At 43.5% G+C, this 27,458-nt stretch overlaps 1 protein-coding gene across 3 annotated transcripts in view; it reads right to left on the bottom strand.

Moving 5' to 3' along the window:
• Nucleotides 1-1,961: 1,961 nt before the first annotated feature.
• qrsl1 (glutaminyl-tRNA amidotransferase subunit QRSL1) overlaps nucleotides 1,962-27,458 on the bottom strand; it is a 44,976-nt gene continuing 19,479 nt past the window's right edge. For all 3 annotated transcript variants that reach the window (XM_055635002.1, XM_055635000.1, XM_055635001.1), the window contains 8 exons: nucleotides 25,287-25,383; nucleotides 22,863-23,033; nucleotides 20,278-20,453; nucleotides 17,692-17,804; nucleotides 15,892-16,084; nucleotides 10,749-10,866; nucleotides 7,059-7,264; nucleotides 1,962-2,215 (listed from right to left, as the gene is read on the bottom strand). In XM_055635002.1, coding sequence (XP_055490977.1) covers nucleotides 2,004-2,215; nucleotides 7,059-7,264; nucleotides 10,749-10,866; nucleotides 15,892-16,084; nucleotides 17,692-17,804; nucleotides 20,278-20,453; nucleotides 22,863-23,033; nucleotides 25,287-25,383 — 1,286 coding nt within the window. In that variant the 3' untranslated portion in view covers nucleotides 1,962-2,003. The remainder of the gene's footprint in view (nucleotides 2,216-7,058; nucleotides 7,265-10,748; nucleotides 10,867-15,891; nucleotides 16,085-17,691; nucleotides 17,805-20,277; nucleotides 20,454-22,862; nucleotides 23,034-25,286; nucleotides 25,384-27,458) is intronic.

Raw genomic sequence — 27,458 nt, forward strand, 5'->3', positions numbered from 1 at the left:
GCTGGAGTAATTCAGTAGGTCAAGCAGCAGGTAGAAGCAAAGAACTGCAGATGCTGGGTTCAGATTCAGATTCAGATTCAATTTTAATTGTCATTGTCAGTGTACAGTACAGGGACAACGAAATGCATTTAGCATCTCCCTTGAAGAGCGACATAGCAAACGATTTGAATTAAAAAAAAAAAACTTCTGTGTCCGGGGGGGGGGGGGGGGGGGGGGGGGGGGGGGGGGGGGGACTGGGGCCAATAGGGGGGGGGAACCATGGGATCCCTCGGCTCTACAAACGCTCCCCAGAGGGTTCACTGGTAGGTCCTGCCCAAAATGCAACACCTCATCTTATTACTGACATGTTACCAGTAATGATCATTTTTTTGAAGGAAAATGAAAATGGAAAACACATACAAAAGGGGCAGAGGTGGAATCTTATGGGGGTCTGGTGATTGGCATGGTCACCGAGGTTTTTTGTTTCAGTAGAGTGACAGCCGCCGGAAAGAAGCTGTTCCTCGACCTGCTGGTTCGGCAACAGGGAGAAAGAAAAGAAATAAAGGAGATGCTGGGACCCAGTGAGGGGAGGGAAGCTGAATGCAGAAATGTAGTCAACGACTTTGTTGAGTGGTGTGGGCTGAATCACCTGCAGCTCAACACCGACAAGACTAAGGAGTTAATGGTGGACTTTAGGAGAAGAGGAACACCCCTGTCCCCTGTCTCCATCAATGGTGTGGATGTGCAGTTTACCAGGGAGTACAAATATCTCGGAGTGTACCTGGACAGTAAACTGGACTGGTCCAGGAACACTGAGGCCCTGTACAAGAAGGGACAGAGCCGGCTGTACTTTTTGAGAAGGTTCCGCTCCTTCAACATCTGCAGTGAGATGCTGCAGATGTTCTACCAGTTGGTGGTAGCCAGTGCCATCTTCTTCACTGCCGTGTGCTGGGGCAGCAGGGCGATAGTATCAACAAACTCATCAGGAAGGCTGGCTCTATCCTGTGGGGGTGGAGTTGGATTCATGGGAGGTGGTCTTGGAGGGGAGGATGCTCCTCAAACTGCGGAGCATCCTGGATAATACAGTTCACCCCCTCCATGACACATTGGTCAACCTGAGGAGCAACTTCAGCAACAGACTGGTTCCACCGAGATGCAGGACAGAACGCCACAGGAGATCCTTCTTCCCTGTGGCTATCAAACTGTACAACTCCTCCCCCTTCAGTCGTGAGGTAGACTGAGACTGACACTCGTCCCCCCACTCCCCAATCCTTTCCACTCATCACTATAATTTCATGTTTCATGTATTTTGTGTTTTATGACTGTTGGCAGATCAATTCCCCTCCTGGGATAAATAAAGTTATATCGTATCGTATACCAAAGACACAGACCGCATCTCTGGGGAACATGGATGGGTAACGTAACGTGTATAGACTGTCAGTTCCAGGCTGAAGAAGGGTCTCGACCCGAAACATCACCATTATAGACTTTAAAGATACAGTGTGGAAGCAGGCACTGTTTCCACCGAGCCCATGCCGACTAGCAATCACGCCATACACTAGCCCTATCCTACACACGAGGCACAATTTACAATTTTAACGAAGCCAATTAACTTACAAACCTGCACTTCTTTGAATTGTGGGAGGAAACGGGAGGACCCGGAGAGAACCCATGTGGTCACAGGGAGAACGTACAAATTTGGTACGGACAGCACCGATGGTCAGGAACGAACCTGGGTCTCTGGCGCTGTAAGGCACTAATTCTACCGCTGTGGCACTGTGCCGCCGACTGAACGTTTGGAACATGTTGTCCAAAGATGCTGCCTGACCCACTGAATTACTCCAGCACTTTGCGTCCTTTTGATTGTGCTCAGGCATAGTATAATTTGCCTGGACAGCAGGCAAAGCTTTTCACTCTGTTCGTGACAATGACAAACCAATATTACAATGTATAGTGAGTTCCAGTTTCAACTTCACAGTAAATTGTCTTTTTCCAAACATTTATTCGTTGTGGTTTCGGACCAGTCAGAGGGCACGGAGTGAGGTCTGAGATTTGAGAGGTTCACTGGGATTGTTTAACAGTGTCTGGAGGTTGAGGAGCGGAAATTTCATTCGTTGTTCAAACCATTTGGCGACAGTCAACAGCTGCTCATCGCAGAAAGCCCGGCCGATGAACTGAAGGCTGAGCGGTAGCCCTCTTCCGGAGAGCGTGGCGGGGACAGTCACAGCCGGCAAACCTGAAGAGCAAAGTGACGGCAGGATGACGGCAAATTTTCAACAGAGGAGCAAACTACAAGGTCGGCTTTTAGAACCTAGCATGGTACAGCACAGGAACAGGCCCTTAGGCCCACAATGTCTACGCAGAACACGATGCCTGGATTAACTCTTACATGATCAATGTTCCTCCGTTCCATGCACAACCATGTCTAAAACCACCTCTTAAACACCACTATTGTATCTGCCTCCTTCACCACCCCCGGCAGCACATTCCAGGCACCCACCACCCTCTGTGCAAAATAATCTAGCCCCACACATCTCTTTTAAACTTTGCCCCTCTTGCATCTCACCTCCAGCACTCCAGAAAAAAACAATCCAACTCCAACCTCATCCACTAGATGATGCCCTCTAGTTTAGTTTAGTTTAATCCAGATACCATTCTGGTAAACCTCCTCTGCACCCTTTCCGAAACCACCATATCCTTCCTGTAATGGGGCGACCAGAACTGCATGCAATACTCCAAATGCGGCCTTAACCAATGTACTAAAGATCTGCACCATGACTTCCTAACTGTGGGTGGAACGTGCTGCTAGGGGTGGTGGTGAAGGCAGATACGATAGTGGCATTTAAGAAGCCTTTTGATATGCAGGTAGACACAAAATGCTGGAGTAGCTCAGCGGGTGAGACAGCTTCTCCGGAGAGAAGGAATGGGCGACGTTTCGGGTCGAGACCCTTCTTCAGACTGATGTCAGGGGAGGGGGCGGGACAAATAGAAAGTAGGCAGAGACAGTAAGACTAGTGGGAGAACTGGGAAGGGGGAGGGGATGGAGAGAGAAAGCAAGGGCTATCTGAAGTTAGAGAAGTCAATGTTCATACCGCTGGGGTATAAACTACCCAAGCAAAATATGAAGTGCAAAATTTGTGCTGGGCCTCACTCTGACAATGAAGGAGGCCCAGGACAGAAAGGTCAGATTGGGAATGGGAGGGGGATTTGAAGTGCTGAGCCACCGGGAGATCAGGTAGGTTAAGACGCACTGAGCGGAGGTGTTCAGTCTCGACCCAAAATGTCACCGACTCCTTCTCTCCAGAGATGCTGCCTCACCCGCTGAGTTACTCCAGCATTTTTACTTCGATTTAAACCAGCCTCTTCAGTTGTTTCTTATGCCTTTAAATATGCACATGGACAAGCAGGGCATTGAGGTGTATGGATCAGGTGCAGGAAGACAAGATTAGTATAGCTTGGCATGATTTTTGACATGGACCTGTTCCTGTGTTGTACTATATTCTATGATCTAAGTTGATTGAACAGTAAAGAAGGCGTATGATTTACTTACCTTCTGTCGGGGCATTGAATATAAGAGTCGGGAAGTCATGATGCAGCTTTATCTAACTTTGCTTTGTCCGCTTAGAAAACATAGAAATATAGAAAAATACAGTGCCCTCCATACTGTTTGGGACAAAGACCCATCGTTTATTTATTTGCCTCTGTACTCCACAATTTGAGATTTGTAATAGAAAAAAAATCACATGTGGTTAAAGTGCACATTGTCAGATGTTAATAAAGGCCACCTTTATACATTTTGGTTTCACCATGTAGAGATTACAGCTGTGTTTATACACAGTCCCCCCATTTCAGGGCCCAATATGTTTGGGACAGAGCAATGTCATGTAAATGAAAGTAGTCATGTTTAGTATTTTGTTGCATATCCTTTGCATGCAATGACTGCTTGAAGTCTGCGATCCATGGACATCACCAGTTGCTGGGTGCCTCCTCCGGTAACGCTCTGCCAGGCCTGTATTGCAGCCATCTTTAACTTATGCTTGTTTTGGGGGCTATTCCCCTTCAGTTTTCTCTTCTGCATATAAAAGGCATGCTCAATTGGGTTCAGATCGGGTGATTTACTTTGCCACTCAGGAATTGATTTGGCCACTCAAGAATTGACCAAAAACATCCTTTGTTGCTTTACCAGTTTGTTTGGTATCATTATCTTGCTGTAGAATGAACCACCGGCCAATGTGTGCAGAGGCATTTGTTTGAACTTGAGCAGATAGGATGTGTCTCGACACTTCAGAATTCATTATGCTACTACCATCAGCAATTGTATCATCAATTAAGATAAGTGAGCCAGTACCTTTGGCGGCCATACATGCCCAGGGCATAACACCCCCACCACCGTGTTTCACAGATGATGCTTTGAATCTTGTGCAGTTCCTTATCTCCTCCATACTTTGCTCTTGCCATCACTCTGATATAAGATAATCTTCTTCTCATCTGTCCACAAGACCTTTTTCCAGATCTGTGGTTGCTCTTTTAAGTACTTCTTGGCACACTGTAACCTGGCCATCCTATTTTTGCGGCTAACCAGTGGTTTGCATCTTGTAGTGTCGCCACTGTATTTCTGTTCATGAAGTATTCGGCGGACAGTGGTCATTGACAAATCCACACCCGACTCCTGAAGAGTGTTTCTGATCTGTCGGATGGGTGTTTGGGGATTTTTCTTTATTATAGAGAGAATTCTTCTGTCATCAGCTGTGGAGGTCTTACTTGGCCTGCTAGTCCCTTTGCGATTGGTAAGCTCACCAGTGCTCTCTTTCTTCTTAAAGATGTTCCAAACAGTTGATTTTGGTAAACATGGGGTTTGGCTGATGTCTCTAACAGTTTTATTCTTGTTTCTCAGTCTCATAATGGCTTCTTTGATTTTCATTGGCACAACTTTGGTCCTCATGTTGATAAACAACAATAAAAGTTTCCAAAGTTGATGGAAAGACTGGAGGAAAGACTAGGTGCTGAGAGTTCTCTTATACCTGCATTAAGGAGGCAATTAAACACACCTGAGCAATTACAAATGCCTGTGAAGCCATGTGTTCCCAAACATTATGGTGCCCTGAAATGGGGGGACTATGTATAAACACAGCTGTCATTTCTACATGGTGAAACCAAAATGTATAAAATTGGCCTCTATAAAATCTGACAATGTGCACTTTAACCACATGTGATTTTTTTTCTATTGCAAATCTCAAATTGTGGAGTCAAAGAGGCAAATAAATAAATGATGGGGCTTTGTCTCAAACATTATGGAAGGCATTGTAGATGAAGGAGTAGGCCATTTGGCCCTTAAAGCCAGCACCGCCATTCAATATGATCATGGCTGATCATCTAGAATCAGTACCCGGTTCCTGCTTTTCCCCCCATATCCCCTGATTACGTGAAGTTCTGGTTGCCCCAATACTGGATGAATTTGGAGGCTCTGGAGAGGACGCAGAGAGAGATTACCAGAATTATGTCTGGATTAGGCGGCATTAGCTACAGGATAAGGAGAGGTTGGACAGACTTGGATTGCTTTCTCTGAAACATAGGAGGCTGCTAGGAGACCCGATAGGTGTATATAAAATTATAATAGGTATAGTGCGGACAGTCAAATAGATAGTGCGGACAGTCAAAATATTTTTCCTCCAGGGTCGAAATGTTAAAGACTTGAGGGCATATCTTTAAATTGAGAGGTGGATTGTTTAAAGGAAATTTTCGGGGTAAGTTTTTTTTTTACACAATGGGTGTCTGGAAAACACTGCCAGGGATGGTGGTGAAGGCAGATATGATAGTGGCCTTTCAGAGGCTTTTAGATAGACGCATGGATATAAATAAAGCCAAACATATTTTGGAGAAACCAGGTACTGTTGATGATGTGTCAGGCAGCATTTCTGGAGGACATGGATAGGCGACGTTTCGGTCAGGACCCTTCTTCAGACTCAACTCATTTTGGGTTTAGCATTGCGGATAAAATCGATCAAGCCATTCCACTCTATACCAATACTGTTAGAATATCACCAGTAGACTTCCTTTCTTTCTTAAAAAGGGTTCTGACGAAGGTCATGAGTAATAGGAGCAGAATTAGACCATTCGGCCCATCGTCATACAATTATGGCTGATCTATCTCTCCCTCCTAACCCTATTCTCCTGCCTTCACCCCATAACCCGTGACACCCATACTAATCAGGAATTTATCTCTGCCTTAAAGATATCCATAGACTTTGCCTCCACAGCCTTCTGTGGCAAAGAATTCCATGATTCACCACCCTCTGGCTAAAGAAATTCCTCATCTCTTTCCTAACGGAACATCTTTTAAATCTGAGGAAGAAGTCTGAAGAAGGGTTTCAACCTATTCCTTTTCTCCAGAGATGCTGCCTGATGCGCTGAGTTACTCCAGCTTTTTGTGCCTATCTTTGGCGTAAACTGGCTTCCGCAGTTCCTTCCTACACACTTCCTTCCTTTGATGACAAATTTCTCTTCAAATTTGAGTGCTCTCAAACAATGATCAAACGGCTTTCTAAGGACAGGATTATTGGTAAGCGCACAACCATGCCCTGAAAGATAGTGTGCAGGAGCCATTCATGCCTAGGCTAGTTACTGTTAACTATTTAAATATTTTGTCTCGATATTTGCAGCAATATTATTGTGAATGCTTGGGGGTGGGCTTTTTGATACATAGATGAATGTTACATACATCATGCGAGAGGGAGTGTCCAGATCAGATTGGAGCAGACACGGGAGAGAGAATACAGTTCTTACCAGGAGAGAGAGAACGGAAAGTTACAGCTTGTATGAGAATAAGGAATTCCTGGAATGAATCATCTCTTTGTATGTACAACTACTTCAATAAAGAATCAATTAAACTGGAAATAAAGACTGGAAGATCCGTTTTCCTTATCGTTTGCGTAAGTTCACTCCTTCCTGCCTGTGTAGTAACGGCAACGGAAAGTTGGACATTGGAAAATTTTGAAATTGCCCTTACATAGTGTGCATATAGAAAGGAAGTTCACACTGAGTAGAGTGCCTTTGTCCAGTATAAAACAAGCATTGCGTACCTGCTAGGTTGGCGGACTGTGTGAAGATATCCTCTTGCGCACACCTCGTCCTATTGTCCTCTTTTGTGAACTCGGCAAAAGTGGAGGCATCGCTTAGAGTTGCGGGCGTCAGGAGGACATCAACGCCTGATCCAAAAACCTTCAGAAAGTCATTCGCAATAAGACGCCTCACTTTCTGGGCTTTCACAAAGTAGTCATCATAATTCCTAAGAAAAATCAACGGGGGGGGGGAGGAACAATGTGTTATCTTGTAGTATGATAAACAACTGAGAGAGGAGGCCGATTTGTTAACCATTCATGTTTCAACACAAAGCAATTCAACAGGGATGGAATGCTAAACCATTATATAAACCAGGAACTGCTAATGCTGGTTAATACACAAAAGGCCATAAAGTGCTGGAGTAACACAGCAGGTCTGGTAGTATCTTTGGAGAACACGTTTTGAGTAGAGACCTTTCGTCAGACTTTCTTTGCCAGTTATCCTTGTTCTTCAGGGTTGCCACCTGACCCGCTGAGTTACTCCAGCACTTAATAGAGGGTCCTCAGGAAGCACAACCTGGCTTCCAACCTGCTGCTGACCTTCTACCGCTCGTCCATCGAGAGCCTGCTGACATACTGCATTACAGCATGGTATGGCAGCTGCACCATGGCAGACAGGGAGAGGCTTCAGAGGGTAACTAGGACAGCACAGAAGATCATTGGCTGCCCTCTCCCCTCCCTGATGGATATTTACACCTCCCGCTGCCTTAGCAGGGCAAAGAATATCATCAAAGACAGCTCCCATCCTGCGTTTGGACTGTTCGACCTACTGCCCTCTGGAAGGCGCTATAGGTGCATCAAATCCAGGACAAATAAACTCAGGAATAGTTGTTTTCCGAAAATTATAACTACTCTTAATTCACACATGCACTGACTTCACAGCCCAATCACCCAGACTTCCATCTGTACATATGTATATAGCGCCGCAGAATTGTGCACCTATCCCCCCCCCCTCTCCCTTCTGTTTTTGTTTTCTGTTTCTTGTTTTTTGTACTAAATTATATGTATGCACTGAGCACGTGCAGCTTTTAATTTAATTGTACATGTATAGTGACAATAAATGGCATATCTATCTATCTATCTATCTATCTATCTATCTATCTATCTATCTATCTATCTATCCATCTATCTATCTAATAGTTTTGCCTTTTTTTAAGTTTCGAGATACAGTATGGCAACAGGCCCTTCTGCCAGCCAAGTCCACGCTGACCATCGATCACCCGTACGCTAATTCTATGTCGTCCGAGTTTTACATCCTACACAGTAGGGACAATTTACAGAAGGCAATTAACCTGCAAATTTTTGGGTCGCGGAAGGAAACCGGAGCACCCAGACAGGACTTGTAGTCAGGATCAATACCGTGTCACTGGCGCTGTAAGGAAGCAGCTCTACCGCTGCACCACTGTGTGTCTATTCCACCCCCACTTCTAACCACTGAAGCCCTGGTTATAGCGCTCCATTTTCATTCACACTTGGCCCCAGTTCCCATGCTCCATTTATACTTGACTTGGGTATAAACTACCCAAACTCCATTTGGGCAGATTTACACCCCAGCGGTATGAACATTGACTTCTCTAATTTTAGCTAGCCTTTGCTTTCTCCCTCCTTCTTCCCAGTTCTCCCATTAGTCCTACAGTCTCCACCTACTTCCTTTTTTTTTCCCACCCCCCGGCATAAGTTTGAAGAAGGGTCTCGACCTGAAACGTCGCCAATTCCTTCTCTCCATTTATGCTGCTTCACCCGCTGAGTTTCTCCAGCATTTTCTTGTCTACCTCAATTTGTACTTGACTGGTCACTCAATAGTCATTATAATACCATTGGGGAATTTAATAGAAATAACATCCAATAACCATATAACAATTACAGCACGGAAACAGGCCATCTCGGCCCTACAAGTCCATGCCGAACAAATGTTTTTTTCCCCTTAGTCCCACCTGCCTGCACTCATACCATAACCCTCCATTCCCTTCTCATCCATATGCCTATCCAATTTATTTTTAAATGATACCAATGAACCTGCCTCCACCACTTCCACTGGGAGCTCATTCCACACCGCCACCACTCTCTGCCTAGTTCCCCCTCATATTACCCCTAAACTTCTGTCCCTTAATTCTGAAGTCATGTCCTCTTGTTTGAATCGTCCCGATTCTCAAAGGGAAAAGCTTGTCCACATCAACTCTGTCTATCCCTCTCATCATTTTAAAGACCTCTATCAGGTCCCCCCTTAACCTTCTGCGCTCCAGAGAATAAAGACCTAACTTATTCAACCTATCTCTGTAACTTAGTTGTTGAAACCAGGCAACATTCTAGTAAATCTCCTCTGTACTCTCTCTAGTTCAGATAATAGTTCAGAAAACCTCCTAGCCCAGCATTAATGGTGCTGATTCATTGCAGTTTTACTGTATTGTGGATAATAATATCATCAAGAACAACTTCATGCTTTAACAGGAGAAACATGAAACAGCTGCCAAGGTTCAAGATACCACAGTTGATGTTAAACTGGGAATTTATAGTTTGCAGTTTAGTTTATTGTCACGTGTACCGAGGGTCGGTGAAATGCTTTTGTTGCGCGCTAACCAGTCAGCGGAAAGGCAATACGTGATTACAATTGAGCCGTTTACAGTGTACAGATACATCTTAAGGGAATAATGTTTAGTGCGTGGTAAAATCAGCAATGTTCGATCAAGAATAGTCCGATTCAGTTAATAGGTACAATATAAGATTCAAAGGCTCTCAATATTTAAGAATGATGGGATGATGGATTGGGAGGTATTAGCTACAGGAAGAGGTTGGACAGGCTTGGATTATTTCCTATGTATCGCTGGACCATATAGAGGTTGCGGGGAGATCTCCCACGTAAAATTAGGAGAGGCAAAGATAAGGTAGAGACCCTTTTTCCTAAGATTATAAATATAAAATACTACAGGGCATATCTTTAAAGTGTGAGGGGCAAAGTATAAGGGAGATATGCTAGGCAAGTTTCTTTTAACACAGAGGGGGGTCAGTGTCTGGAACTCGGTGGGCCTGTTTCCGAGATGTATCTCCAAAGCAGGGGTCGGCAACCTTGTTCTGCATAGGGGCCAGGATGCATGTTTGTGAGCGGATGGCAGGCCACCTTTATCACGTGTACACATGGATCCCGGGTGGCAGGCATCAAATCACATGTTCACAGAATATAAACAAAAATGCTGGAGAAACTCAGTGGGTGAGGCAGCCTCATGCAATCCTTGCATGTCTCACCCGCTGAGTTTCTCCAGCATTTTTGTCTACCTTCGATTTTTCCAGCATCTGCAGTTCTTTGTTAAAGGTGTTCACAGAAGGTGCGGGGCCATGCCGGCAGCTTTGCGCAGGATGAGGTACAGCCAGAGCTCGGCGCTCGGCCGCACTTAGTGGGCCGGATGATTTCGGGTTATGGGCCGCATTCGGCCCGGGGGCCGTAGGTTGCCGACCCCTACTCTAAAGTCAGTTGTGGAGGCCAAGTCATTGGTGATTTCTAAAGTGGTGATTGACAGGCTCTTGATTGTTAAGGATGTCAAAGATTATGTGGAGAAGGCAGGAGAGTTAGGTTGCGAGGGAATGATAGATCAGACATGATTGAATGGTGGAGTAGACTCGATGAGGCAATTCTACCCCTATGACGTATGAACTTACTGTTTTAAGAGAAAGTAATTCCCTGCTAGGATTCTTCCTCGCACCACATCATTGAAGCCTTCGTGTCTGGTTGCTGCGTACAAGGCTTCTGTAGAGCTTTCAACGTTACTGCGGTGCCCTTTAATGAAAAATAGTGGAAAACAATTACAGAGCCGGAATGCCTCAGTCTATCAGTGTGTGTTGCATACACTTAACATGCTAAGTTCCAAGGATACCTCCAGAAGACTGAGATCATACAAATGCATTTAAACAATAAGTCGAGATAAAGGTAACAACATAAATGCTCATGTCACAGGAGCAGAATTAGGTAATTCAACCCATCAAGCCTACTCTGCCATTCAATCATGGCTGATCTATCTTACCCTCACAACACCATTCTCCTGCCTTCTCTCCATAACCCGACACCCTTACCAATCAACAATCTGTCAATCTCCGCTATAAAAATATCCATTGACTTGGCCTCCACTGCTATCTGTGGCAATGAATTCCACAGATTCATTAAAGAACTTCTTGATTAAAGAAATTCCTCCTCCTTTCTAAAGGTACTTCCTTTTATTCTGTGGCTATGGCCTCTGGTCCTAGACTCTCCCACTAGAGGAAACATCCACTAAAACTAAACAAAACCCCCTCTGGACTCTCGCCACACCCAGTGCATCCTTCCTCAGATAGGGGGCCCAAAACTGCTCACAATACTCCAAATGTGGCCTTCTAAAGCCTCCGCATTACATCACTGTTTTTATATTCTTGTCCTCTTGCAATACATGCTAACATTGCATTTGCCTTCCTTACTACAAATTCAAATTGCAAATTAATGTATGGGAATACTGTACCAGCACACCAAGTCCCTTTGCACCTCCGATTTCTAATAGTCTTTGCCTTTATTTCTACTACCAAAATGCATGACTCCCCACTTTGCTACGATGTTACTGTGGGTATGAGGCACTGTTGGCTTAATTTAAAAGGTGATCATTTTTTAAATGCATTTGGTAACTGGTATTTTTTTATTCAGTTTGTAGCATTCTTTCATTAGTCAATTCCTAAGCTCTGGAATTCTCATCCCAATCCTGTTTTTTAACCCCTCACACCTTTAAAACCTGCCTCTTTGACCAAGCTTTTAATATATTTTATGCATTGAAAAATTGTTTAGATTTTATTTTACCACTGTGATATGTTTTAACTTGCTTCACTGTATTAAAGATACAGATGGATGCAAGTATAGAATTTTGTAGAAGCAAGGAAATGCAGATAAACAGCACAGTGTGCTGGAGTAACTCAGCGGGTCAGGCAGCATCTCTGGAGAACACGGATGGGTGATGTTTCTGGTCAGGACTTTTTTTTGTACATACAGGTCTGAAGAAGGGTCCCTCCCCGAAACGTCACCTATCCATGCTCTCCAGAGATGCTGCCTGACCCGCTGAGTTACTCCAGCACTTTTGGGTCTATCCACAGTATTAGTAGTTGTTTGGGCAAGTGTCGACTGAAAGGAGGAAACCACCGTGAAGAAGGGGTTCAACCTGAAATTTCACCGATCCACGTTCTCCAGAGTTGGTGCCCGACCTGCTGAGTTACTCCACGACACACTGATCTGTTCTGTATTTATGCCTACAATATTCTGTTTTGCTGCAGCAAGCAAGAATTTCATTGTCCTATCTGGGACACGACAATAAACTTGTCTTGACTTGACTTGCTTTGTGTCGGTTTTTTTTAATAGAATCTTAATGCTCTTTGTGATCAATTTTACCTAAATTGCGCTATTTAAATTTAATCTGAAATAACAGGAGAATATTGATCGGTGAGCAGCACTGCATGCTTATTGCTAACATTGTCTGCACAAATTCACATCACATCCAGCTACTGTTGTTCAAGGTCATGCTTCACTCTGCACAGAGCTCATTCATCACAGTCAACCATTCAAGACAACGTGCTCACAAATACTTAATGTTTTGTTCCGCTTTTGTGCTCTGAGCCTGGTTCATTTGATTATACTAGGCCGGTTCTCACGGTGCGACCCGACACAAGATGTCACCAGAGTGAAGTGGTCGTGGTCCAGCACGAGTTCCGCACGATATAACGGGGGGTAGATAAAGAGTTCCCACGGTACTCGGCAATTCTGTCATTTGTGCGAGTGACTTGTCCGTCTCCCAATCTTTCCCGTTAATCGTGAAAGAACATTGTGGACTGTAGTGTAGTTAATCACGTGGCACAAATGATGTCACTTTTTTTCACACACAATATAAATATCCTCCGTTCGTAGAATTGGCTCATTTGCAGACATGCCTATACAAAGTTGGTTCGAGTACAGTAGCATTGCATGTTTTTAAATCATGGATAACGTTAAATTGTTCTCCTGTACATAAACTAATATATTGTTATAGATACTGACATGAGCACCCGGGATACTCCGCAGCCTTCGTCTCCAGCAGGTTGCGCTTTCTTTCTCTATTTCTATAATCCTCTCTGGATTTGTCAGAGAATCTCATTGCATTGGTACCACTCCACCAGTTCCCCCTCTTGTTCCCTGTTGAAGTTATATGGCCTTACCTTCTGCCATCTTCCCTTTATGTTATCGTCTGCTGAGGCTATTGGGGAGGCAACAGCTACTGGGGAGGCAATCTCAAATCCACCTTGATCACCCTCTCCCTGCTCCAAGGAGCCCACAGGCAGTGGTATCTCTGACATCTCCTCTTGCCTCTCCACCTGTCTCTCTTGTTGAGTCTCCTCCTCATTTACCTGCATGGCTAAAAACGTTCTGACTTTCTTTGACCCCTTTCTTTGCGCTTTTCTGAGAGGCATCTCTGCAAGTCTTACTGTGAAAAAGATTCTCAAACAATGACAATTAGGTGGGACGTCCTCGATGGACACATGGTCCATTGGCGATATTGAGACCACCTTTTTTACTCACCTTATGTCCCCTCTGTCAAGCTTCCGGGTTTACCGTTCGCAGGAGTTCCCACGGTACCCGCAAGAGTCATTACGGATATCGCACTGGCATCTGCGTTCATACAATGTTGCAACGCTCACCAAAAAGTGCTCAAGTCACTCTTGGAGAAATTCAAAAATGTTTGAATTTTCTCCCGACCGTACAAAGTTACACGACTACCTGCCGTTAGCGCCACGGAGGTCCTCGGTGGTCCACGAATGCCGTACTGTTATCGCAGGAGGTTCCCACGATGTTAAACTCTTGTTAAGTCTTGCGTCAGGTCGCACCGTGAGAAAGCCCTTTAAGAACTGCTTGCAAAGACCAGGTTCCATGCAGCAATTTACTCTGTCTCATTCATTACTTGAGCAAGACTGCATTTTACCTTCGCGTCATTGATCATATAGCGGTGTATTAAATCATGATGAGGAATGATAGGGTGAAGGCAGTGTCTTTTACGCAGAGTAGGGGAATAGGTTTATCAAGAGGAGAGGACATGGTTTAATGTGCGAGAACATGATAGCACACAAAGGTTTACAGTGATAAGGGAAAGATTGAATACGAACCTGAAGGGCAATTTTTTTTTCCCTCAAAGGGTGGTGGACCTGAGCTATTGGGAAAGGTTGGGCAGGTGGGGACTATTTCTTGAAGCACAAGCAGCTGATTGGTGATCTTATAGCGATGTATAAGATTACAAGGGGAATAAATGGGGTAAATACATAGAAATGCTTTCCTAGGGTAAAGGAATCAAGAACCAGAGGCATTTTTTTTTTACTTAGAGGCTGGTGTATGTATGGAACGAGCTGCAAAGGAGATATTTGATGTGGGTACTACAATAGTATTTAAAAGAAACTTGGACAGTACATGTTAGAAAAGGTTTAGAAAGCTTGGTTTATTTAGTTTATTTTATTATTGTCAGTGTACCGAGGTACAGTAAAAAGCTTTTTGTTGCATGGTATCCAGTCAGTGGAAAGACAATACATGATTATAGTCAAGCCATCCACAGTGTACAGACACTGGAGAATAGGATGTTTAGTGCAATATAAGTCTCTATTGAGGTGGATGGTAGGTCAGGACCACTCTCCAGTTGGTGATAAGATGGTTCAGTTGCCAAATAACAGCTGGGAAGCGAGATAGAGCATAGAACAGTACAGCATAACAGGCCCTTCGACCCACAATGTCTGTGCCGACTATGATGCCGACCATACGTATCTACCTGCACTTTACTCGGATCCCTCCATTCCCAGCATGTTCTATGACTAGCCGGAAGTGTTTTAAATGCCGCTAACACATTTTATTCAGCCACTGCCTTCAGTTCCAGGCACTCATCACCCTTTGTATAAAAAAAAACTTGCCTTGCATATCTTTTAAACCTTGCCACTCTCACCCCGAAGCTATGCCCTCTGGGATTTGAGGGCACGCTGTCCCAAGCACGGGCAAATGGAACTTGCTTAGATGGGACATCTTGGTCGTCAAGGACAGGTTGGGCTGAACATGCTGTATTACTCCATAATTCTGTATCATTTTTAATACATTAAGTTAATTGCCAAGTTAGGTTTTTTAATAACATTTCTTATTTTAGCACATGTATTATGACTGCTGTCCAATTGACATTACCCACTGAATTAATATCTCAGTTTTTAGTTTTGGTTTTGGAGATACAGCGGGGAAACAAACCCTTCGGCCCATTTAGTCCACACTGACCGGTGATCCCCGCACACTAGCCCTATCCTACACACTAGGAACAATTTACCAAAGCTAATAAACCTACAAACCTGTACATCTTGGTTCCTCATTTTGCCTCCTTCAGCTCTGGTATTTTATTTGATTCACATGTTTAATCAATAATGTTTTATTATTAATGTTTAGTGTTTTATGCGTCATTCCTAACTGTCACTGTATGTCGTTGTCACTTGCGGGCAGAGCACCAAGGCATATTCCTTGTTTGTGAATACTTGGCAAATAAACTTATTCACTTCACTTTAGAGTGTGGGAGAAAACGAAGCAGCCGGATAAAACCTATGCGGTTACGTGGAGAACGCACAAACACTGCACAGAGAGCACTTGCAGTCAGGTTCGAACCAGGGTCTCTGGCGCCGTAAGACAGCGACTCTACCGCTGCACCACTATACCACCCCAAGTTATTAAGAGTCAGGTGTGTTTTATTGTCCTATGACCCGAAACGGAACAATAGGATTCTTATTGTGTGAAAAAGTGGCTCCATACCGTACTCAAGTCCATCGAAGCGAGCCATATTTGATGCCACTTCTGCAGTGCATAAGACATGGTAACACACAATTGAGTACTGGGTGTGAGGAAGGGATACTTCAATAACTTTGGCTCCTGCGTTTTCAAACAAGTCCGCGGCCTTTCCCCACATTTCCAATGTTTCTGCGGACAATCCAGACGCATGATATTCCTTCAGCAGTTTTAAAACGAAAAATAGGTGCCAGTTATCTAATCTCCCAAAGCCTTTTTAAATTGAAATTAATTACATCTTAACACACATTCAGCAGTTCACAAATTCATATATTCTAGGAGCGGAATTAGGCCATTTGGCCCATCAAGTCCAATCTGCCATTCAATCATGGCATATCTATCTCTCCCTCTCAACCCCATTCTGAGGCTGCATTGTGAGTTTTGTGTTCAGTTTTGGGCACCATGTTATAGGAAAGGTGTTATAACGTTGAAAAGGGTGCAGCGAAGGTTTACGGTGTTGCCAGGATATGAGGATCTAAGCTATAGGGAGTGTTTGAGCAGGCTGGCACTCTATTGCTTGGAGCACAGGAGGATGAGGGGCGGTCTTATATAAGTGTACAAAATGAAATAGATCGAGTACACGTACGGAGTCTCTAGTCCAGAGTAGGGAAATCAAGAACCAGAGGATATAGGTTTCAAGTGAAGTGGGAAAGATTTAACTCTTCTCATACAATGGGTCGTGGGTGTTTGGAATGAGCTGCAAGAGGAGATAGTTGAGGCTGGGACTATTGACATTTTCAAGAAAATATTAGACAGGTACATGGATAGGTTTAAACGCAGGCAGATGGGACTGGTGGAGATGGGACATGTAGGTCAGTATAGGCAAGTTGGGCCGAAGGACCTGTTTCCACGATGTATGACTAATAATAACATTTAAATGACGCGTGGACAGCTAAATGGATAGGAAAGGTTCAGAGGGCAATGGGCAAAACGTGGGCAGGTGGAACTAGCTTAGATCGGGCATCTTGACTGGCATGGACAAGTTGGGCCGAAGGGCCTGTTTCCATGCTGTATGATTCTACATCAGCTAACATCAATTGGCGGAGCAGACTCGATGAGCCAAATGGCCTAATTGCCCCTATGTCTTATGGTCTAACATTTTCAAAAATAAACAATCAGATGTGGGGAAAATGCTAAAGATAGACACAAAGTGCTGGAGTAGCTCGTCGGGCGGTTGAAGCGTTGGGGGGAGTAAGGGGAGTGGGAAGGGATAAGGCTGCAAAAAGGAGCTGCAGCTGCTGGTTTAAACCAAAGAGAGACACAAAATGTTAGAGTAACTCAACGTGTCAGGAAGCATCGCCGAAGAAAATGGATAGGTGATGTTTTGGGTTGGGACCCTTCTTCAGACATTTTCTCCAAACATGCTACCTGACCCGCTGAGTTACTCCTGCACCTTGTGTACTTTTTTGTAAAGCAGCATCTGCAGTTCTGTTTCTTCACAGTGGCGCAGCAGTAGAGTTTCTGCCTCACAGCGCCAGGGACCCAGAATTCAATCCTGACTCGTGGTGCTGCCTGAACGGAGTTTGTACGTTCTCCCTGTGACCCCGTGGGTTTCCTCCGGATGCTCCGGTCTCCTCCCACATCCAAAAGACATTCAGGATTGTAGGTTAATAGGCTTCTGTAAATTGTGCGTAGGATAGTACCAGTGTATGAGGTGATCGCTGGTCAGCGCAAACACGCGGGCCTAAGGGCCCTTTTCCACGGTGTATCTCTAAACTAATTTCCAACAGTCAATTTACAACAGGATTACAAAATCCAAACACTCACTTTTGGAATGCCCACACATAGATTTCTTACGTCAATCTCCTCGGGTAATTCGAAGGGTTTGAAGAGATCTTGCACGGTGGTGGAGTCTTTGGGATCATGCCCAGCAAGCACGCCTGAAGCAGAATTTACAGGCTAATTAGTGGAAATATTGTCCTAATCTGGCAGTTGTACAGAGTTCAGAACAATTCAATGAATGGCTGGCTGGTAACACATAAACATACACGAGTTTGTGGGTCACAAAGGCCAGATTAAAAAAATAGATTATTTGTAGTGTTTTGAAAAGTTGATGTTAACCCTTGCATACATTCACTGCCTTTAAAAAAAAAGCATCTCTGGCACTGTGAGACAGCGGCTTGTGGAGGTGCTGTCTCACAACGCTAGAGATCAGCTTAGTTTAGTTTAGAGAAACGGCGCGGAAACAGGCACTTCGGCCCATCTAGTCCGCACCGATCAGTGATAGTACTCTAGCTGGTAAACCAGCACTATCCTACACACACACTAGGGACAATTTACAATTATGACAAGCCAATTGACCTACAAACCAGGACGTCTTTGGAGTGTGGGAGGAAAACAAAGCTTATAGAGTCATAGAGCACAGAAACCGAGCCTACGGCCCACCTTGTCCATGCGGATCAAGATGTCCCCATCTACAATAGTCCACCTGCCCGCTATATCCGTCTAACCCTACCCTATCCATGAACCTGTCCAAGTGTCTATTAATTGCAGTTCTGGTACCTGCTTCAACTGCTTACAATGGCAACTCATTCTATATACACACCACTCTCTGTGTGAAAACATTGTCCCTCAGGTTCCTATTAAATCTTGTCGCCCCTCACAAATCTATGTCCTCTTCTTTCTCATTCCCCTACCATGGGTAAAAGACTCGGTGCATTCACCCCATCTGTACTCCTCATGACTTTGTGCACGTAACCGTTCTCCTGCTCATGGAAGATAAACACTGTGCAACCTGGGCTATGTAAATTCTCCTCAGGAAAACTATAATTTAATGGATTCGGTGGATTTAAAAGCAGGGTGCACTTTAATTGATAGCAAGTCTCTAGTTTAGTGATGAGTGGAATAAACATTCTTCAAAAATAAACCCCCACCCCCAGAAAAATGCAAAGAGTAAAGAATAAAAATCTGGTTAAAATGTTCCCAAACTGTAAACATAATTGGACACTATCAATTGTTTAAACAAAATTTACATTTAAGTGGCTGATGCTATTGCGGTTTGAGTTAACCAAGGTTAATTGGCCTCTGTAAATTGCTCCCAGTGTTTAGGGAGCGGATGCAAAAATAGGGTAGCATAGAACTAGTGTGAATGGGTGATCGATGGTTATCATGGACTTGATAGGCCAAAGGGCCTGTTTCCATGCTGTTTAGTTTTGCTTAGTTTATATTTGTCACATGTACGGTGAAAAGCTTTTTTTTGCTATGTGCTATCCAGTCAGCAAAAAGGCTATATATGATTACAAGCAAGCCAGCAACAGTGTGCAGATGCAGGAAATAATGTTTTGTGCAAGACAAAGTCCAGTGAAGTCTTATTAAAGATAGTCCCGAAGGTTTCCACTGAGGTAGATGGTAAGTCAGGTCTGCTCTCTGGTTCGTGAATATCTGTGCTGTGTTTGTCATTTTTGCCTCCATCACTGTGAGAGGTGCCTGGTGAACTCACTGTGGTGGATGTTAATTTGTGTTTATTGTATGTTTTGTTATTTATTATTATTATATGTATGACTGCAGACAACGTAATTTCGTTCAGACCGAAAGGTCTGAATGACAATAAAGGAATTCAATCCAATCCAATATATCTTAAACTAAAGATTTGGGATCAACTAAATTGCATGATGACAATTGATCATTTCGTAACATATCTCCTACACATCATGCACACATTTCTGTCAAAAATCGGCTACGTTTTTGAACAGCTTGCGATGGTCAATTAAATAAAAAATGTTATTTCATAGGATGTGGCATGTTGGGTCGTGTGTGATTCCACGCTGTATGACTCTAGTTTAGTTTATCGTGACGTGTACCGAGGTACAGTGAAAAGCTTTTGTTGCATGCAAACCAGTCAGCGGAAAGAGAATAGATGATTTCATTCGAGTCATCCACGGTGTACAAATATATGATAAAGGGAACAAAGTGAATAACGTTTAGTGCAAGATTAAGCCAGTATAGTCCGATTAAACTTAGCCCAAAGGTCTCCAATCAGGTAGATGATCAGTCAGGACTGCTCTCTAGTTGGTGAGCACCTGTGCTGTAAAGTGCTGTATATCTAAAACTAGATTCAAGATCAACTAAGTCGTATGTTGGTAATTGATCATTTTGTAACATATCTCCTAAGCAACATGCACACATTTCTATAAAAAATACAGCCAAGTTTTTGAACAGCAGGCAATGTTGATTAAATTAAAAATGTTATTACACAGGATGTAGCACGTTGGTCAGCGAGGGCAAGATGGGCTGAAGGGCCTGTTTCCACACTCCATGACTGATTGTCACTGGCCCTCTCCCACTTGGTTTCAAACATCAGTGGAAGAAACACAAATATGTGAGTGGTTTGGAAATGTTGGTGATGTAACCTACCAAGTACGGTGCTTGTATCATCTACACATCTGCTCATAATGCCAGGAACATCCATGGAGTTGACCAAAGGTATAAGGCCATGGCGAGAAAGTAATCCATAGGAACTCTTGAAGCCTACAACACCGCAATGGGCTGCGGGATTACGCGTGGATCCCCCTGTATCTGAACCTAAAGAACTGGATAAATTGTCCGGTGATTAATCCGTTGTGTGTTGATACTTTCAATTAATCTTCACCATACAAGAATTCTTGATAAAGGAGAGTAAGATGCAACAAAAATAGTAAATGGAGAATTAAAACAGATCAAACCAAGTTTTACTAAATGAGTAGTTTAGTTTAGATTATTTTAGAGATACAGCGTGAAAACAAGCCCTTCGGCCCTCCGTGTCCATGCTGACCAGCAATCATCCCCATACACTATCTCTAGGATAGACTCAGCTTGTACTCGCTAGAATTTAGAAGATTGAGGGGGGATCTTATAGAAACGTACAAAATTCTTAAGGGGTTGAACAGGCTAGATGCAGGAAGATTGTTCCTGATGTTGGGGAAGTCCAGAACAAGGGGTCACAGTTTAAGGATAAAGGGGAAATCTTTTAGGACTGAGATGAGAAAAAAATTTTTTACAGAGAGTGGTGAATCTGTGGAATTCTCTGCCACAGAATGTAGTTGAGGCCAGTTCCTTGGCTATATTTAAGAGGGAGTTATATGTGGCCCTTGTGGCTAAAGGGATCAGGGGGTATGGAGAGAAGGCAGGTACAGGATACTGAGTTGGATGATCAGTCATGATCATATTGAAATGCGGTGCAGGCTCGAAGGGCCGAATGGCCTACCCCTGCACCTATTTTCTTTGTTTCTATCCTACACAGTAGCGGGGTAATTCACGGAATTAACCTACAAACCTATACGTCTTTGGAACATGGGAGGAAACGGGAAAACCCGGAGAAATCCCACGTGGTCACATGGAGAAAGTACAATCTGCGTATAGACAGCACTCGCAGTCAGGATCGAACCTGGGTCTGGTGCTGTGAAGCAGCAACTATACCGCTGCACCACCGGGCCAGACTTTTTGATGCTTTCAATGAATTTTATTAAAACAATGGTCCTACACCATGAAATAATTCTTGATAAAGGAGAGCGAGCAGCAACTGGTAAGTGGAGAACAAAACAAAAGTTAAAACGGATAAAATCAAGCTTTTCAAAATGAATAATGGTACCGAAAAATACCATGGTATAACTTGAACAAATGATACAATTTCCACCCCTTTCCGCCTACCGCAGAGACCGCTCCCTCTGCAACTCTTTGGTTAACTCCTTCCTTCGCACCCAAACCACCCCCTCCACTGGTACCTTCCCCTGCAACCGCAGAAGATGCAACATCTGTGGCTATACCTCCTCCCTCGACTCTGTCCAAGGACCTTGACAGTCCTTTCAGGTTAGGCAGAGGTTCACTTGCACTGCCTCCAACCTCATCTACTGTATCTGTTGTTCAAGATGTGGACTCTTATACATCGGCGAGACCAAACACAGACTGGTCGATTGTTTTGCGGAACACCTTCGCTCAGCCTGTGTGATCTCCCGGTTGCTGGGCACTTTATTTCTCCTTTCCATTCCTACACAGACCTTTCTGTCCTGGGTCTCCTCCATTGTCAGTGAGGCTAAACGCAAATTGGAGGAACAGCATCTCATATTTCACTTGAGCAGCTTACAGCCCAGTGGTATGGATATTGATTTCTCTCACTTCAGGTAGCCCCGGCATTCCCTCTCTCTCTATTCCTCTCCCACCTAAGTCACACTAGCTTCTCATTTTCACCCTACAAACAGCTTTCAATGGCCTGTTTCCTTTATCATCATTACATTTTTGAAAATCTTTCATACATTGTTCTTTATCTCTCCACATTACCATCTATATCTCTCGTTTCCCTTATTCCTAGCCAGTCTGAAGAAAAGTCTCGACTCGAAACGTCACCCATTCTTTCTCTGGTGCCCTGGGGGGCTAAGTATAAACACAGCTGTCATTTCTACATGGTGAAATCAAAATGTATAAAAATGGCCTTTATTAAAATCTGGCAATGTGCGCTTTAACTACATGTGATTTTTTTTCTATTACAAATCTCAAATTGTGGAGTACAGAGGCAAATAAATAAATGATGGGTCTTTGTCCCAAACATTATGGAGGGCACTGCATACTTTACAGATGGCGCGATGGTAGATTTGCTGCCTTAGAGCAACTTAGGCACGGGTTCGATCCTGACTATGGGTCCTCGTCTGTATGTTCTCCCGTGACCTGCGTGGGTTTTCTCCGGGTGCTCCGGATTCCCCCCACATTCCAAAGACGTATAGGTTTGTAGGTTAATTGGCTAGGTATAATTGTAAATTGTCCCTAGTGTGTGCAGGATAGAGTTCGTGTGCGGGGATCGCTGATTCGGTGTGTCGAAGGCCCTGTTTCCGCAGTGCATCTCGAAACTAATTTAAATTAAAAAGATGATATTTTGATATTTCCAATTTAGTGCTTAAGCTGCATGTAAAAATATATTTCATGATGTTTGGGAAAAGTGAAGGAAAGAAAGTAAACACGGGAATACTTACGCAAAGCATGTCCATGAAGCAACAGCGACTGCACTGCCTCCAGAGCTGCCACCCGCTATTACCCAGTTGGAGTCTTCCGTGTCTTGGCCTTCTACTTGCCGTTCTCTATACTGTTCAGAATATCCCCAAGGGTTCCTCACTGGCCCAAAGATGCTGTCAACACTCCCACTCCTGGAAAATCAAAATAATCATGGCGACATTGTTAGGTACAGCAGCTCATCACACTTGTTGATTGAAAGGTACAGCATGGAAAAAGGCCTGTTTTCATTCTGAGGAAGAGTCCCGACCCAAAACGTCACCTATTCATGTTCTCCAGAGCTGCTGCCTGACCTGTTGTGTTACTCCAGCACCTTGTGTCTTTGTTTAATTGAAACAGGCCCTTCGGCCCACCGAGTCCATATCAATCGTTCACAGTATTTCTGCTATCCCACCTTCATAGAAACATAGAAAATAGTTGCAGGAGTAGGCCATTCGGCCCTTCGAGCCTGCACCGCCATTCAATATGATCATGGCTGATCATCCAAATCAATATCCCATACCTGCCTTCTCTCCATACCACCTGATCTCTTTAGCCACATCTAACTCCCTCTTAAATCTAGCCAATGAACTGGCCTCAACTACCTTCTGTGGCAGAGAATTCCACAGATTCACCACTCTCTGTGTGAAAAATGATTTTCTCATCTCGGTCCTAAAAGACTTCCCCCTTATCCTTAAACTGTGACCCCTTGTTCTGGACTTCCCCAACATCGGGAATAATCTTCCTGCATCTAGCCTGTCCAACCCCTTAAGAATTTTGTAAGAAATTTTGTTAAGAATTTCGTATCCTCTCCCTATGCATTAGGGCCAATTAACCTACAATATCCATGTCTTTGGTACATGGGCGGGTAACAGGAGCATGCGGACAAAACCTATGTGGTCACAGGGAGAAAGTGCAAACTCCACACATCCGAGGTCAGGATTGAACCAGTTTTCTGACGCTGTGAGGCAGAGAATGGCCCCATTGCGCCATTCCAGGAAGCCAGTCCGTCCATTAGCTAGGGTACTGTCCGATTCACCTCTACCCCATTGTGGACACTGGACTTTGTCTATGGAACTGATGTGCTACAATGCTCAGAACCATATTCTTCACTCTGTATCTTCCCCTTGGCTTCTATGTTCCTATGCTTTCTCTATCTATTGTATTTAACTGATTGTATTTATATATGGGGTAAACATCCTCAGAGTTCCTCAGATCTTCAATTGGATTTATGCCAGCAAATTTGATGAATCAATACAAGAATTCCCGGTGTACAGCTAATGTAAATATGAACCACGTTCTGGTGCCATACTGTTCAGTCATATTTGACCACATCCTTTATCTGCGGTTTTATTGATCCTGTTCACATATTTTCTGGGGAAGTAGTTAAAACAAACTCCGAGGACAATTGCAGATGAGTTCCCGAAAGTGGATATTAATTCAAAGATAACCAGCAAATTCCATTCCAAAAGATTCCTGCACATCACTCACTGCCTTCTCTTTTCAATCTTGGGAATTCATTTAAAACTAGTTTTCTTCTTGCTGCCAGCTTTCTTTCTGTAAAGTTTTCCATTTTGAAAATATTTAAGGTGTGCTGGAAAATTACGGATCAAATTAGAGATGAATACAGGCATGTATGAAAACAAATTCTCAAAGGAATATTATAACAAATACTAGACTACAAAGTTTTACGGTGAGAGGAGCAAAGTTTAAAGGAGATGTGCGGGGCAACTTTTTTTCTACACGATTTGACGAGTGCCTGGAATGCGCTACCAATATTGGTGTTGGAGGTAGATACAATAGCGGCATTTAAGAGGGTTTTGGATAGGCACATGTGGATATGCAGGCAATGGAGGGATATGGATTATGCGCAAGCAAACAAAAATTGGTCTTGGCATCATGTTCAACACAGACATGTGGGCCTGTGCAGTATTGTTCTATGTTCTAAAAACCACATTTATAAGTCATAGGAGCAGAATTAGGCCATGCGGCTCATCGACTCTACTCCGCCATTCAATCACATCAATCTTTCTCTCTCAACCCCATTCTCCTGTCTTCTCCCCAGAAACCCTAACACTCTTACTTATCAATCTCCATTTTTAAAATATCCATTGGCTCGAAGGGCCAAATGGCCTACTCCTGCACCTATTGTCTATTGACGTGGTGGCGTCCACAGCCGTCTGTGGCAATGATTCCCACAGATTCACCACACTCTGGCTAAAGGAATTTCTCCTCGTCTCCCTTCTAAAGGTATGTCCTTTTATTCTGAGGCACTGGCCTCTATTCCTAGAGTTCTCCCACTAGTGGAAGCATCCTCTCCACATCCACTCTATCCAGGCCTTTCACTTGATTAATAATCATCCACAAAGAACATTTCTGCAGGTAAGCAAGATATGAAATGGTCTTACCCCATTGCAAATTCATCAAGGTTGGTCTTTCCCATCAGAACAGCACCTTGGTCTAGTAGCCGCTGCACCACTGTGGCATTAAAAGGTGCAACATAACCTGGAAGCAACAGCATAGCCTTAGTAAATATATCATGAGGCTATGGATCGTGTGTACAATTACAGCGAGTTGAAAAGATGGAATCAAATCTATTATCAGGATATAATTAGTTTAAGAATGACGTTAGTACATGAACTGCACTAATAATCTGACAATTGATCAAATCTGAATCCGTCAGTCTGAAATCTTAAAACATAGCCTTACACACTGCAGGAAATGTTGTTACTTCAGTTTGAGAGACTAGTTCAATACTCTGACTGAAGTCAGATCAAGCACATCGATCATGAAGAAACAGCAAATAATGTTCTCCAGAGGTGTTGCCTGACCGGCTGAGTTATTCCAGCATTGTGTGTAGACAAAAAGCTGGAGTAACTCAGCGGGTGAGGCAGCATCTGCAGTTACTTGATATTATCACCTTTTTACAGTGCCCTCCATAATGTTTGGGACAAAGACCCGTCATTTATTTATTTGCCTCTGTACTCCCCAAATTGAAATTTGTAATAGAAAAAAAATCACATGTGGCCAAAGTGTACATTGTCAGATTTTAATAAAGGCCTTTTTATACATTTTGGTTTCACCACGTAGAAATTACAGCAATGTTTTCCAAAAGATTTGGTCTCCATTTATCGACTTATTACAAGTATAGGGTGCAACATAACTTTGAAACTAAATGGTTTCAGGACCTGGTGAGGGGTGAGTAAAGATACGAAGTAGGTATATCCCTTTTATCTTTTTTTACTTTTTTTATATCTTCTGTTCTCTTCTTCTCTCTTTCTTTTTCTTTGGCATTCTTAACTATTTTTTGAGTTTTACGTTTTTAAGGGTCTCTCTTGATCACTCTTTCACGCACTTACTATCCTATCTAACTCTCTTTACCTTTCTCCTTTTTAAAGTTTAAAATATGAAGTGGTACAGGAAATGTATTATGTATTTTGGCTTATATCACTGTAATGTACACTACTTCTAATAAATAAAAAAATAAAAAATACAGCAATGTTAATATAGTCCCTCCATTTCAGGGCACCATAATGTTTGGGACACAGCAATGTCATGTAAATGAAAGTAGTCATGCTTAGTATTTTGTTGCATATCCTTTGCATGCAATGACTGCTTGAAGTCTGCGATTCAAGGACATCACCAGTTGCTGGATGTCTTCTCTGGTGATGCTCTGCCAGGCCTGTATTGCAGCCATCTTTAGCTTATGCTTATTTTTGGGGGCTAGTCCCCTACACTCAAGAATTAACCATGTTTTAGCTTTGAAAAACGCCTTTGTTGCTTTAGCCGTATGTTTGGGATCATTGTCTTGCTGTAGAATAAACCGCCGGCCAATGAGTTTTGAGACATTTGTTTGAACTTGAGTAGGTAGGATGCGTCAATACACTTCAGAATTTATTATGCTGCTACCATCAGCAGTTGTATCATCAATAAAGATAAGTGAGCCAGTACCTTCAGCAGCCATACATGCCCAGGCCATAACACCAACACCACCATGTTTCACAGCTGAGGTGGCATGCTTTTTTTGGATCTTCAGCAGTTCCTACTCATCCTCCATACTTTGCTCTTGCCATCACTCTGATAAAAGTTAATCTTTGTCTCATCTGTCCACAAGGCCTTTTTCCAGAACTGTGGTGCTCTCTTCTTGGCAAACTGTAACCCGGCCAACCTTTTTTTGCAGCTAACCAGTGGTTTGCATCTTGCAGTGTAGCCTCTGCATTTCTGTTCATGAAGTCCTCTGCGGACAGTGGTCATTGACAAACCCACACATGACTCCTGAAGAGTGTTTCTAATCTGCCGGACAGGTGTTTGGGGATTTTTCTTTATTATAGAGAGAATTCTTCTGTCATCAGCTGTGGAGGTCTTCCTTGGCCTGCTAGTCCCTTTGCGATTAGTAAGCTCACCAGTGCTCTCATCATAATGATGTTCCAAACAGTTGATTCTGGTAGGTCTAAGGTTTGGCTGATGTCTCTAACAGTTTTATTCTTGTTTCTCAGTCTCATAATGGCTTCTTTGACTTACATTGTTGATAAACAGCAATAAACGTTTCGAAAGGTGATGGAAAGACTGGAGGAAACACT

Source organism: Leucoraja erinacea, chromosome 5 (genome assembly GCF_028641065.1).
Source record: "Leucoraja erinacea ecotype New England chromosome 5, Leri_hhj_1, whole genome shotgun sequence".
NCBI lineage: Eukaryota > Metazoa > Chordata > Chondrichthyes > Rajiformes > Rajidae > Leucoraja > Leucoraja erinaceus.